General features: G+C 35.1%; 1 protein-coding gene across 21 annotated transcripts in view; it reads right to left on the bottom strand.

Annotated features, from left to right (window-relative positions):
• Bbx (BBX high mobility group box domain containing) overlaps positions 1–13608 on the bottom strand; it is a 224649-nt gene that overhangs the window by 19287 nt on the left and 191754 nt on the right. For 17 of the 21 annotated variants that reach the window (XM_070030304.1, XM_070030312.1, XM_070030326.1 and 14 more), the window contains 4 exons: positions 12493–12641; positions 10970–11050; positions 1375–1464; positions 53–112 (listed from right to left, as the gene is read on the bottom strand). In XM_070030304.1, the coding sequence (XP_069886405.1) occupies positions 53–112; positions 1375–1464; positions 10970–11050; positions 12493–12641 (380 nt within the window). The remainder of the gene's footprint in view (positions 1–52; positions 113–1374; positions 1465–10969; positions 11051–12492; positions 12642–13608) is intronic. The other 4 variants (XM_070030325.1, XM_070030324.1, XM_070030311.1 and 1 more) reach the window with 3 other exon arrangements.

Consider the following 13608-nt stretch of genomic DNA (forward strand, 5'->3'; position numbering starts at 1 on the left):
TCATCCCATTTCTAGTTTAAGCTATATACATTTAAATAATTGCTTCTTTTACCTTCTGTAGGGTGAATGGCATCCAAGAAGAATTGCTTATGTGACCATTTATCCCCACTTCCTAAAAACAGTAAAGAAAAGGAAAGGTCAGTGAAGATCTACTTAGTATAAACAGAAATGCTATAAAACAAGACAATATTAAAAACAGAAAACATCACACACATAGAGTGGATTTAATTTTAATTATTTTATTTTACAAACTGCATTTTCCAACTAAACTACTCAGGTCTCATAGAAAAAAAATAAAAATATCTTTGTCAGTTATGAGATCGATATACTGGTAGATAATTTTTGTAACTTTAATAAAGATAACTTGAAAATCAGTAAAAGGAAATGAGAAAAAGCTGACATTTTATGTAAAGAATATGTTTCTTCACTGGAAGCAGGAAAAAAACCAATATCAATGCAGAAAACAAAAAGAAGAAGCTACAGTGGGGTGAATGCACAAATTAAGTAAAAGGCTACATACAGGAATGTATAAACACTTTTGACCACAGGCAGAAGACAGCTGCATTTAAAGCCTCCCCTAGCCATGCAAGTAGAATGCAAATGGGTATCAAATGAATAGATTTATAGTAGCAACAACACTGACATGCAGGTAGACACCAAAGAAAGTTGAACTTCTAGGACACACAAGGTTATATTGAGCCAGATGGCAGACATCGTTTTGTGCGAGATTAAGAGTCCTGAACTAAGAAGAAAGAGATCTTAAGATGAGTCCTGAAGAGGTTCAAGGGCCCATCAAGATCCTAACAATGGGATAGATGTTAAGAGGAAAGAGGAGTAGAGTACGTAAGTCTCTAGTGCCCTCTGGAAATAAGATTTGTGACAGGTGGCAGGGAAAAGAGTTCAGCCTATGATGAAGTACATAGATGGGGAGAAAGGAGGTAAGTTACAACTTACGAGAGGTGAAAAGGGACCAGGAGGCTTCCCAATTGGAAGAAAAGGTATAGAAATGGCAAAACGTTCACATTAGTACAAAACTGTAAGATTTTAGGGAGTAGGAAAATGTGGTCATGGTATGAAGGACTGCCAAACATGAGAAAAACAATTTCCATAGAAAACAATCAGAATCCAAGAAGACTAAGTTGTAAAATGATTACAATTCAGGTGGAGCCCTGATCGTATAGACAAGTATGCATTTGAGTGGGAATCTAAGTGAAGGAAATCTGTAATTAGCAGCGGAGCCTAGGAAGATAAAAACACCTGTATAGGAGCTGATGGCACTAAAGCAAGCAGGGAGGAATAGCAAAGGCTTGCTCAAAGATGAGACTGTGATGGAGGTGACCAGAAACCTTAATGGAGGATGGAAGGCACCAATACCTTTTTCTGGAACATTAGGCTTCTCCTTTTTGTGCTTATATTTGCTGACAATTTTGTGGAATAAGTTCTTTTTCTGAGACTGGAAGGGACCTATAGACAATATTAATATAAATATATTTTAAGTTCACAATGTTGCACAAAACAATACTGTGTGTCTTAAAACAATGACCCCCTCTCCCCATTCCCTTGAGAAATGTCTTTGTGCATCTTCACTTATCTAGCTGGTGTTCAGTCCCTTTTGTTAGACTTATTTAAAACTCAATGAGATTTTCCTTAGAAATGTATTGGGCAGAAGCCTCCATTGGGGGGGGGGGGCAGATTTAGTGGGTTGAAACAGACAGCAACCAGTAACATCAATGGCCTGTAATAGAAAAGATCATACTTCAGACTCTTGGATGGCATGTATGTTTCATTTCTCCTAAGAAACTCTTTCCTAAGAAACTAATTTCACAAGGACAGCACCTTCAGGATTATGGCTAACCTGACAGCATTAGACAACTTTCTGGCCTTTTTTTTTTTCAGGACATTATGAGAAAACATGATTTTAAACCAGAAAAATATTTGTTTAAAAAAAAGTTTTTCTGGGTAGGAGAGAGAGAGAGATTGTTTCATACAAAAACAGAATTGCAGGCTTTTTTGGTCAGCAATCAGAAACACCAACAATAGCACGTATGTCCCCAAAGCAGGTGGCTTTCTACACTTTGGCGATATTCCTACGTGAAAAATTTCTAACAGCTTGTTTCCTCAACTGCAAATTGGGACCACTGCAGTTCCTCCCTAACTCACAGGGTTGGTCTAAGGATTAAAATATTACAAGTGTCACAAGCTTCCCCTCTGGCATTTCCCATGTACGAGTGCTTTGCCTTTTAGCTGGACCAACACCATGCTCCTTTCCATTCAGGTCTTCTGCCCACATGGTAGCCTATGCTCTCAGATGGATCATTCTATCAGTGTAGAAACATATGCTATTTTACTCAATTTAGGAAAAAAACGAGTGGTGGGAATCTTGTGCCCCAACTTTTTGCACATAAGCTGCTGCCCCAGTTCTTTTCTTGGTTTCCTGCCGTAGCAAAGTTCTTCTCTGAAAGACTGCCTACACATTTTTCAACTTTAATTCTATCCAAAACCCACTCCAACCAGGCTTCTGCCCTGGCTGTTCAAGAAAACTTGTCCTTCTTGGACAATGACTTGATGCTGTAAAGGCCAACTATCCATCCTCATTATACAGGGCTTGCTTATCAGCAGCACATGACATAGTAGCCTGCTCTGCCTTGAACACTTCCTTTACCAGGCTTCTTATTTCCTCTATTCTCTCATTGATCTTTTTCTTCTTTGTCTCCTTTGCTTCCTGCTCTTTTCCAAGACTCCTTAATTTGGGAATGGTACAGATCTGGTCCTTGTATATTTATTCTCATTCATTTAGTGATTACTTCTGGTTTCAGGGTCTAAAATAACAGCCATAAGCTGATTACTCACAAATGCATTGCTTCAGCCAGACTTCTGTATTTGGAAAGCCAACCATCTTACAGTATCTGACAAGGACCTGGGTGATTGAGAGACCCATTATGTCTGTAACCTCATGTTCTCTTTCACTTCTCTCTAGTTGCACTGGCTTCTTGGCTATTCTGCACACATGCAGCCTCTCTTTGTGTCTGCAGTTATGTCTGCCTAGAAAAAGGTTTTCCCTTATTCGGATAATCCTATGGCTAACTTCAGACCATCTATGTAAACTGCAATCCAATCCTACACCTGTCACTTGTGATCTCCTTTCCTTATAAACCTATTATTACTTTAACTGATTTTTAGAAACAATTCCATTGAAATATAATTCACATGTCAACCATTACGTATGTAACTCAATGGAACTCAATGGTTTTCAAATGGAGATATTTCAACAATTACTCATTTTAGAACATTCCAATACCTCAAATGTAAACCCAACACCTTTTAGTTACTACTTTCCTACATCAGTATTCCCCCATCCTTAGGCAATCTTTAATCTACTTTATGTGCAGATTTGCCCATTATGAAAAGCTTATACAAATGAACTCATATAATAAGAAGTTTCTGACTTTTTACTAATGTTTTCAAGCCATTGTAATTAATATGTATCAGGATGAATATTTCAGTAGAGATACAAGACATTTTATTTATCTGTCCAAATAGATACTTAGATTTTTTCCCCACCAGTGATTATTATAGATAATGCAATAACATTAATGTACAAGCTTTTGTATGGATGCATGTATTAATTTCTCTTAGGCATTTAAGAAAGAATGAAATTGCTGAGTGGTCAATAAATTTAACTTTTGAAAGACTATCAGACTCCTTAATGAAGCTTTTGCACTATTTTACACTTTTACTAGCAATGCATAAGGACTTCAATTTTTCCACAAAGCAATGTCTGTAATTATCTGTTTTAAAAAATTATTATTATGGCCATTTTTTACTGTGATCTGTTTGTTTGGGCAGTGCTGGGGCTTTAACTCAGGGCTTCATACTTGTTAGGCAAGTATCCTACCATTTGAGTCATGCCTCTAGACCTTCTTATTGTGATTCTGATTTGTATTTTCTTGGCAAGCAACCTTTTCATGTATGTTTCAGTCATTTATATATCTTTGGAAAGATGTTTCTTTACATGTTTACATTGCTTTTTGGCAGAAGTAGGTATTAAACAAAAGGCCTTGTGTGTATTAGGCATGTGTTCTACTGCTTGTACTATGCCTCAACTCTTCTTGTTTTCAATGATTTTGCCCAGAACTGGCCTCAGACAATGCTCCTTGAGTCTCTATCTCCTGAGTAGCTGAGATTACAGGCATATGCCATCACATTCGGTTTGCTTTCTGAGATAGGAACTCACTAACTGTTGACCAGGCTACCCCAAACCATGATACTTTTATCTCTGCCTTCCCATTAACTGAGCAGTATATAGTACAGCAATTGCTTTTTGCCTATGTTAAGTTTTTATGTATTTTAGATTAAATCTTTTATCAGACATGTGATTTGCAAATATTTTTCCCATTCAGTATGATACATTTTCACTTTGTAGTATCCTTTGAAGCACAAAATTTATTTTCTTAAAGATTTTTAGAAATTTTTAGAATTTATACATTTAATCTTTTGTTGCTAGCTTTTAATATTATATCTAAGGTTCTACTGCAAGGATATAAAAATATATTCCAAAGAAAGGAAGGAAGGAAGAAAGGAAGGAAGGAAGGAAGGAAGGAAGGAAGGAAGGAAAAGGCAGGCAGGCAGGCAGATAATTTACGTCTTACACTTAAGATTCAGATCTACTTTGTTAAATTTAATATACTGGATAAAGGAAAGTAATAGTCCAACTTAATTCTTTGTCATGGATATTCTTTTTCCATTAAATAGTCCTTTCACCTTTGTTGAAACTAAGTTGGCCAACATATGGGCTTATTTTTGGATACTCAAGGCTATTTTAATGAGCTATATTGTATCTATTTATGTTACCATGACACTAATTTGATCACTATTCTTTTGAAATCAAACTTTAAATTATTACTACTTTTTTACAGTTGTTATAGCTATTCTGAATTTCTCATAATTCCATATTTAATCTCACCCATCTGTCAATTTCTACAAAAAAAGTCAACTGGAATTCTAAGAGGGATTAGATTGAATCTACAAATCAGTTTGGGATAGTGAATCTACCTTAGCAGTATTAAGTCATTCAATCCATGATCATTGGTATATTTTCTTTCATTCCTATCATCTTTGTTTTGACAATGTTTTAGGTGCTTTCATTATGCACACTGCTTTCATTAAATTTATTCCGAAGGTTTTTATTCTTTGAAATACTACTATAAATAGAATTGTTTCATTTCTTCACTGAAAATATAAATACAATTACTTTTTGTGTGATTTTGTGCCCTGTAACTCTATTGAGCCCATTTTTAGCTATAAAAAGATTAAGTGGATTTCTTAGGATTTTCTATACATAAGATCATGTCATCTGAGAATAGTTTTACTTCTTCCTTTTCAATCTTGCCTTCATTCCTCCTCTTGCCTGTCATGAGAGAAACATCTAGTACAATGTTTAACAGAAGTGGTGAGAGTAAACATCAATGTCTTGTTTCCATGCTTTCCGGGAAATATAATCTTTTATCATTAAGTATGCCAGCTGGGTGTTTTTGTAGATGCCCTTTATAAGGTTAAAGAAATTCCTTTCTATTCCTAGTTGGTTGAGTGCATTTATCATAAAAGTGTTGTGGATTTTGGCAAATGTTTCTTTTTACATCTACTGTGATTTTGTTTTTCAGTCCACTGATAAGAGAAATATTACCTCAATTCATTTTTGGATGTCAAACAAGCCTCACATTTAGTGATAGTGTATAATTCTTTTTATATTTTGCTTGTGTGTTTGCTGGTACTTTGTTGAGGACTTCTGAGTTATCCTTACAGGAGATATTGGGCTGTAGATTTTATTTCTTGTTTTACTCTGGGTTTTGATTCTTCTTTCTTTTTTTAAAATCTGGGCTGACATTAGAATGAGTTGGAAAATTTTCACTTCTGTGATTTTTTAAAAAATTCATTTGTGAAGAATGGGTACTAATTCTTCTTTAAGTTTGGCAGAATCCATAATAAGGCCATCTAGGTCTGGGCTTTCCTCTCCATTCTTCCTCTTCTAGGCATGTTTTGGATTGTTAATGCAGTCTACAAGCAATAGGTCTGTTCAGACTATCTGTTTCTTAAGTTGGTTTCAGTAGTTTGTGTCTTTACATGAACTGCCTACTCTACCTAGGTTATTTAGTTTATTGGTATATAACTGTCCTTATAACCCTGTAGAGCTGGTAGTAATGTCCTTTATTTCACTTCTGCCTCTAATAATTTGAATTTTCTTTTTCTTTTGTTGTTGTTTTTACTGGCTAAATATTCTTTTTCATCAATTTCATTTCTGCTCTTTATTATTTTTCCCCTTCTAGTTTCAAATTAAGGTGAATGACTAGGTAGGATATTGACCTGAAATCTTTTTTTTTAGTACACACTTAGATCCAAACATTTCTCTCTAAGCACTGCTTACACTGCATCCTAAGTTTTGATATGTTTCTTTCATTTCAAAGTTCTTTACAATTTTCCTTTTCTCTTTGACATATTGCTTATTCAGGAATATGTTTCTTATCTTCCATGTACTTGTACGTTTCCTAAATTTTGTCTTACTAATTTTAAGTTCTCTTGTTAATTTTAAATTTCATGTCACTGTTGTCAAGAGAACAAACCATATTATTTTAACGCTTTGGATATTCTTTGGGCCTATGGATTGTCTGTTCCTCTCAATATAATAGAACCTTCAGGCAGTAAGGTTTGTTGCTTTCCCTCACAGATATAATCAAAGTGCCTAGGACAGTACACAGCACATGACAGGTTCTCAATAAATGTTTGTTTCATGAGTACTTATGAAAGTAGTGCTTGGCAAAAAGTGTAAAGATACCTTTACAGGTAAAGATATCTGTTGCTATAATTACTGTATTTTTTTAAATGACTACATCTACCCCTCTTTTCAAATATTCAAAACCAAGTATTAGCTGCTAATGGTTTGAAACTGAAATAGAAAATGCCTTCGTGCTTGCTTCTTTGGGAAAAAGTGAGCAACAAGTGAAACAAAAATATTTATTAAGTACATAGAAAATATGCTTTGGGTTTGGGGATTTAGCTCAGTGAAGGACCACTAGCCTGGCAAGTGCAAAGCCCTGAGTTCAGTCCTCAGCTCTGGGAGAAAAAAAGAAAAGAAAATATGCCTCTTAATACACTACATGGACAGGAAGGTGTTCTCCATAATGTATGCGCAATCACTGCTTCATATATTTTATAAAATCCAGGCAACAACAGGGTAGCACACCTGAATGACATATAGCAATCATGAACAAGAGGAGAAGGCAGAAAAACAATCCGGAGACTTCTTGCCATCAGTAAGATTCTGTAGGAAAGTAATAATAAGGCATTGGTTCAAAAGGGAGAATGATATAAAGAAATAAGAAATAATTCACAGAAGCAAACTGATTTTATGTATGGAATGTGAGACTCAGCCATACTGAGAAAAATCTGAAAAGTACCAGTTAAGGACAAGGCATAGACAGGGCTTGTTGATATTTACAGGGTAGAGGAGGGGAACCATCTAGAGTTGTTTCTGTAAACTATTTTTTTGTTTCCTAGTTCCTACCCACTCCCAAGCTACAACTATAAAATATTATAAGCAAATGACAACTTCTTCAAAGAAAGTGACAACCTTGAAAAGATCTAGTGGTAGTCACTAAAAAGCATCAATTTTGAAGTGCAAAAATGAAAACACTTTAATTTATGCTTACCACTATAGTACATGTGACAGATATGGTGTATAAGAAGATAAAGTCAAAATATGTAATAAACACAGAATAAGTAAATTTACTATCTTTCTCTTGTTTGGCACATGTGATATAACTCACAGAATCAACCATGGCAGGGATAAGTAGGAAGTGAAAAGCAAAACATTTAGAAAACAAAAAGATTGACAATTGTTCTTCTCTGTATATTACTTCAGATTTCCATTCTTCAGAAAGTGGGAAAGAATATTTGTATCAACTTGAGCTTTCTTATGATCAAATTATTCATGATTTATATGCAAACTGGCTTATAGATCCACATGAGTTTTGGGGAAAAATGGCCTATACTTTTAGGGCACTGATCTCCTTTATACTCCAAATTGAACTCTCCAACTACAAGCCAAGGGGATACAATAGGGCTGCCATAGATTTCAGCAACATTAATCCTTTAAGTTGCTAAAAAAAAAAAAAAAATGCTGACATAAGCTATAGTGACACAGAAGTCATTTTCCTGTTAGTCTGGTATAATAATTTTTCAAAGTCAGCAGGTTAGGTGAATTAAGAGAACTTGTTCTTTAGAACTATTGTCTAAAACAAATGCCAGATATAACTCCCTACAGTTTTGTAAGAGCAAGGGTCATGTTCTAAGACTAGGCTGTCACTTTATATTAGACACATAAGTAATGAGTAACTAATGAACCAATAAACCCATTTGCAATAATTTATAGCAAAGGCTTCTAGCTGCCGGTCATGTGGATCAGTTGATTTGAATAATTCCTTAGCAAGTACATCAGCCACTATCAAGTAAGATTCCTTAAGAGGGAGGAGCTACATCCTTGGGCTGGATATGGTTGCTTTGTTCAGGTCAAGATCACATTAGATATATCTTTTATCCAACAATAAACATGTTGCCACCATGTTCCTAAAAAGATTTGGTAGCAGTAAAGACACTCAAATACTTCTAGGGCAAACACAGAATTCTGTCTAACTGAAAGCTTCAGCTTTCTAATAGAAAAGCTAGCCCAGTTACCATCCACAAGTTAGCTTAATATCCCCAAATAGGAGATTGTCTTTAAAATTTTTGCCTTTTGCTTTTACTTGTATAAACCTGCTTCTTCGATTAATATTACAATATATATTGTTTTGATTTGTAGATTTCCCTACCCCCTTTTTTGCTATGCTAAGACTCAGGCCTCATGCATGCTAAGAAAGTACTCTACCAACCAGTACTGACACTAGCCATCATTTTGGAGGCGGGGGGGGGGGGGGGGGGGGGGAGGCGTCCGGTCGTAGGGCTTGAACTCTGGGCTTGGGCGCTGTCCCTGCTCTCTTCAGCTCAAGGTGAGCGCTCTACCACTTGAGCCACAGCGCCACTTCTGGTTTTCTAATGGTTTTTATTGGAGAGAAGAGTCTCACGGACTTTCCTGCCCAGGCTGGCTTTGAATCGTGATCCTCAAATCTCAGCCTCCAGAGTAGCTAGGATTACAGGCGCAAGCCACCAGTGCCTGGCTTATCAACTAGCCATCTTTTTTAACTTAAATATTGCTTGTGGATTGGGGAAAAGTAAAAGCAAAGTACTATCTAAAGACAGAAGAGATATGGAGGAGAAGTGAAACCAAGGGTCAGGATGGGGAATAATTAGACACTTCTATTCCAAATTGAATTCCAATTGCTTTTGCTTTAAGACTATCTATCCCTTCCTTTGAAAATTACTATTTCCCTAGAAACTTAAGTTCATAGACTTTTACCATATGTGAGTATATATGTATATACTTATGTATATAAAACCAACTTTAAGAAGTTATAATTAAACTTAGACAATTCAAACTTTCACATAAAAACACAAATTGAGAGAGATACAACCTGGAAAACAATGTCAGATTGAGCTAAATCAGATGAATTGTATTGTCAATTGGGTAGATTATAATTTATTGGATGTTTTGTAATTAGAAGGAAAAGAAAATTCTATTTCTAAATCATCATGTCTATTAAACAATATAGCCCAAAGCTCAATTGAAGGAAGATGACTCAGTTATTTTCATTTCCTTCATGGTAAAGTCTGTGATGAGACCCATTACACAGATATAGGAATAGGGGAGAGATAAAGGGAAGGCAAAGAAAGTGATGATTTGGAAAATCAGACATAATTAAGAAGGCCAATGGGAAAATAGAGAGGTAAATCCAAGTAGATACCACCTTTCTGAGAAAAGTGACTATATAAAAACAAATCATTCCTTCTAGAAATTAGATTTCAGAAAAATTCTATGACCTTTACAAAAACTGAACTACCTAAAAAGGTACAAGGATAAGTCAGAAAAAAACCCTATAATATTCAATGACTACATATAAAAGAAAAAAATAGAAACAAATGGCAAATGGTTGGGGGAAAAAGGAGTTTTCTATGGACACATCTTATTTTACTAGTGAGCTAATGATCTTACAGTGTTTGTTTTGAATGATTCATTATCTAAAGATGCAAGGGATCTAGAGTCAAAGAAAACAATCTCTTCTATAAGATCAGGCAATTACAGTGTAGCTGGTATGATAATTTTATTAATAATGTGTAGTCTGGTATATTGGTGCTACAAATGCCAAATATTATTATTTACACAAATATTATTACTTTGGTTAACAGAATATACTGTTTAATTCCTGCTGTATTTGAATTCCATTTTGTTTCACAAAGACAGAATGCAGAACAAAATCCTAAGTCTTGAAGCCTCCTCACATCTGTAATTATTCACAGACATTTATAAGAACCAGTGACATTGTGCATAATGAGAGAGTTAAGATGATACTATATAAAATATAATTCAAAGCTCCACAAAGCCATTTCACATCAAAAGAAATATTATTAATCTCAGCTGGGAGAGGAGAATTATGTTAACAGCAAAGACCCTCCCCCCAAACCCCCACCCCAAAAAAGGTGTATGAAAATAGACCAAAAAAAAAAAACTTCAGGGTCTTATAGCTTTGCAAAATAAATCTATTGTTATATTCTCTGAAAGATAATATGGCCAACTTCAGAGCTGTAAAATGAATGTCTTGAACTGTAAGAATAGGATAAGGAATGCAGCTTGTACATCAATCAATTAAGTTCCATTTTACTGGCTTGTCAGGTAGTTATCAGCAACTTTAAATCCAAGAATTATTGGAGCTCAAGATAGCTGACATTTTTGGGCTCATGGACTACTTTGCCTATTCCTAAATATCTCTAGGGCACAAAGACTGTCATTTCATTTGGCAATCCATTCTAGTGCTCAGCTACCTACCTGTCAACAAGTCTACTTTATTTCTTTCCTCATCCATCTTGGACGATCTCGACACAACATTATTTTCCCAGATGAGCAAACCTGGTGATGCAACAACATTTCTTTTTCAGTTCTTTATTTGCTAACTTGGTTTTTATTAACCACAGAGGAAAACAGTTCATTCTAAAATGACTTTTAAGTACCTTTCTACTTTTAATGATGAAAGGGGCATTTTCCTATGCATTTCAATAATGTTCTGAGATAAAGATCTCAAAGTAAACCTCTTTGGTTGTGGCAATTCTAGTCTATAAAGGATTTGTAAGTATTGAGGGTGAAGTTTAGGTTTCTTTAGAGAAAAACTGTACTTTTCTTTAATACTCCCTTTCAAAATGTATAAAACTAACTGTATCCATTAATATTTATATTGGATCTATCTACCTAAAATACATAGAAGCAGGGAATTAATCTGATTTGACACAAAGCATGAAATAGCCAGTCACTTTTGCAAGACAATTCTAAGAACACTTCTATCAAATCTTGCTCAAATTTAATCCTGAAAGCAGCTATAGGTCAGACACACAGACCTTCATCTCTGCATTTTCTGTCTCTACAGGACGGCTCACTGAATGAAGTCATTAAATATGTGTGGAAAAGTACAGGAATAATTCCCTGACCAATCTTTAGCTAAAGTGAAACTGGAGGATAAGGTTCTCAAGACAACAATGCTGTCATCTTAGCTGCCCCTGTTCACTAATGTCAAAAGTGGTCCCAATTATTGATACCACCAAAAAATCCCCACTTTTCAAAGTCTCCTTTGAGACTGAAGCATTATATTTGGTGACTACTGAGATTCATTCAAGTCTTCTTGGTCCTCAGGTCCCCTGATATAAATGGAGAAGCTAATATTGTTGAAATAATTAATACGCTATATCAAACACTATATCAAATGCTAGAGAAATGCTAATCCAAGTATTTATCTAAATTTAACAATACATATAATATAGATATGATTCATCCAAGTTACAATTGCAATTAAAATTATAGGTATTTTAATTTTGAGATGGTCCATATAGGCAAAGAGAAGAATGGGGATGATTTTGGTCATTTTAATACCTGGGACTACTTTTGATATTTGTGGGCTGACAGTATTGCTATCTTGAAAACTTTACCTCCCAATTTCACTTTAAACATATTAGGCTAGCCTGCTATAGACATAAGGGACAGAAGAAATGTCAGCATAAATGTCTCAATAAAACCTCAAAATTTCAAGTGGACATCAGGAGGCTGATGATTGTGCTTAACACTTTGGAAAAACCTTGGCTATACGTTTAAGGATAAATGTATAAATTCAGACAAAGGCTAGGGAAAATTAAGAAGGAAAAAGGAAAAAAAGAGAGGTAAACCAAAGTAATCTTAGAAGTCAATGTGAAATTTCAATTCCCTATTGCCTTAGTTCTAAATCCAAGTACTATATTCATCTAAAGGGAGCTGCAAAGCGTAGTCAAAGGGCCAGTGCAGGGAGGTTCAGGTCACAGCTAACCAACCTTTGCTGGTTTTAGTTGGTTCTGAGGATATGTTTCCAGTCTTCTTCTTTTTTCTTGGAATAGATACACATTTCCGGTCAAATGTAACAGGACTATATTGAGGGAGGCTGTTGAATTTCTTTTCAAATTCTTCATCCAACTTTGTTGAGCTGTTGAATAGGGAGTAGGAAATCACATCAGTATGAAACCAATTATTAAAACATAAAATGTTACTATTACATTCAGAGCACTCCATTTGAAAATGGGCCCTCTAGAAATTATTGCATTTTCAATAAATTCTGTGCAAAGGGAAAAACATATTTTCATAAGTGCGTGAGATTTACCAGTACAGCTTTCTTAGGAAACTCATATAACAAGTTACAATGCTTTCAGAAAAGTAGTAAGATCACTTAAAATATTAGATGTGTGGAATTTGCTATTCTTTCCATTGGTATAAGAATATCTCATAAAGTTCAGCATAAATCATACTTTATTCAGACACCTTATCATTCCATAGATTCATATACATGCCTATTTGTTAAGTTTACTGTTAATATATAAGAAATTTTGTAAGATGTGCTTAAAAAATAAATATGCCACACACACACACACACACACACACTCACTCACGAAATACCACGTGAAATTTAAATAGAGAAAAATTGTTGGGAGTTCTAGCCTTATAAGAATGAAATTATTCAGTAAGCAAAGTAAAGCTGCTTTTCAAATGAACACTAACAAAAAAGCAACACCACTTTACCTTAAACCTCAAACGACTTTAAACATGACATTGGCAAAGTCTGAGAATTTGGGAGTTGGCTTTAGCTGTCTCCAAGGCCCCTTGCAGCAATGGTTCCAGGCCTGCTGGAGCCTTAACGTGGCTTTCATCTAATGAAACTTAGGAAGGTAGGTGCACAGATCAGGGAAGCTGAAGAACTGTACTGTGCTTTCTTGAAAGTAAGTGGAAGGTATATGGGTATCTCTTTCCATAATAATCTTTTAAGAACAGATTCTCAAAGACTGTTTCACTTATCCTGTTTACCAGAGACTGGCACAATATCTCTTAGTTAGAAGTTTCTTTTTTTGTATGAGTGATACGGGGATTTGAACTCAGAGCCTTCTACTTACTTAGGCTGG

Source organism: Dipodomys merriami, unplaced genomic scaffold (genome assembly GCF_024711535.1).
Source record: "Dipodomys merriami isolate MVZ:Mamm:240054 unplaced genomic scaffold, mDipMer1.0.p SCAF_2, whole genome shotgun sequence".
NCBI classification, from domain to species: domain Eukaryota; kingdom Metazoa; phylum Chordata; class Mammalia; order Rodentia; family Heteromyidae; genus Dipodomys; species Dipodomys merriami.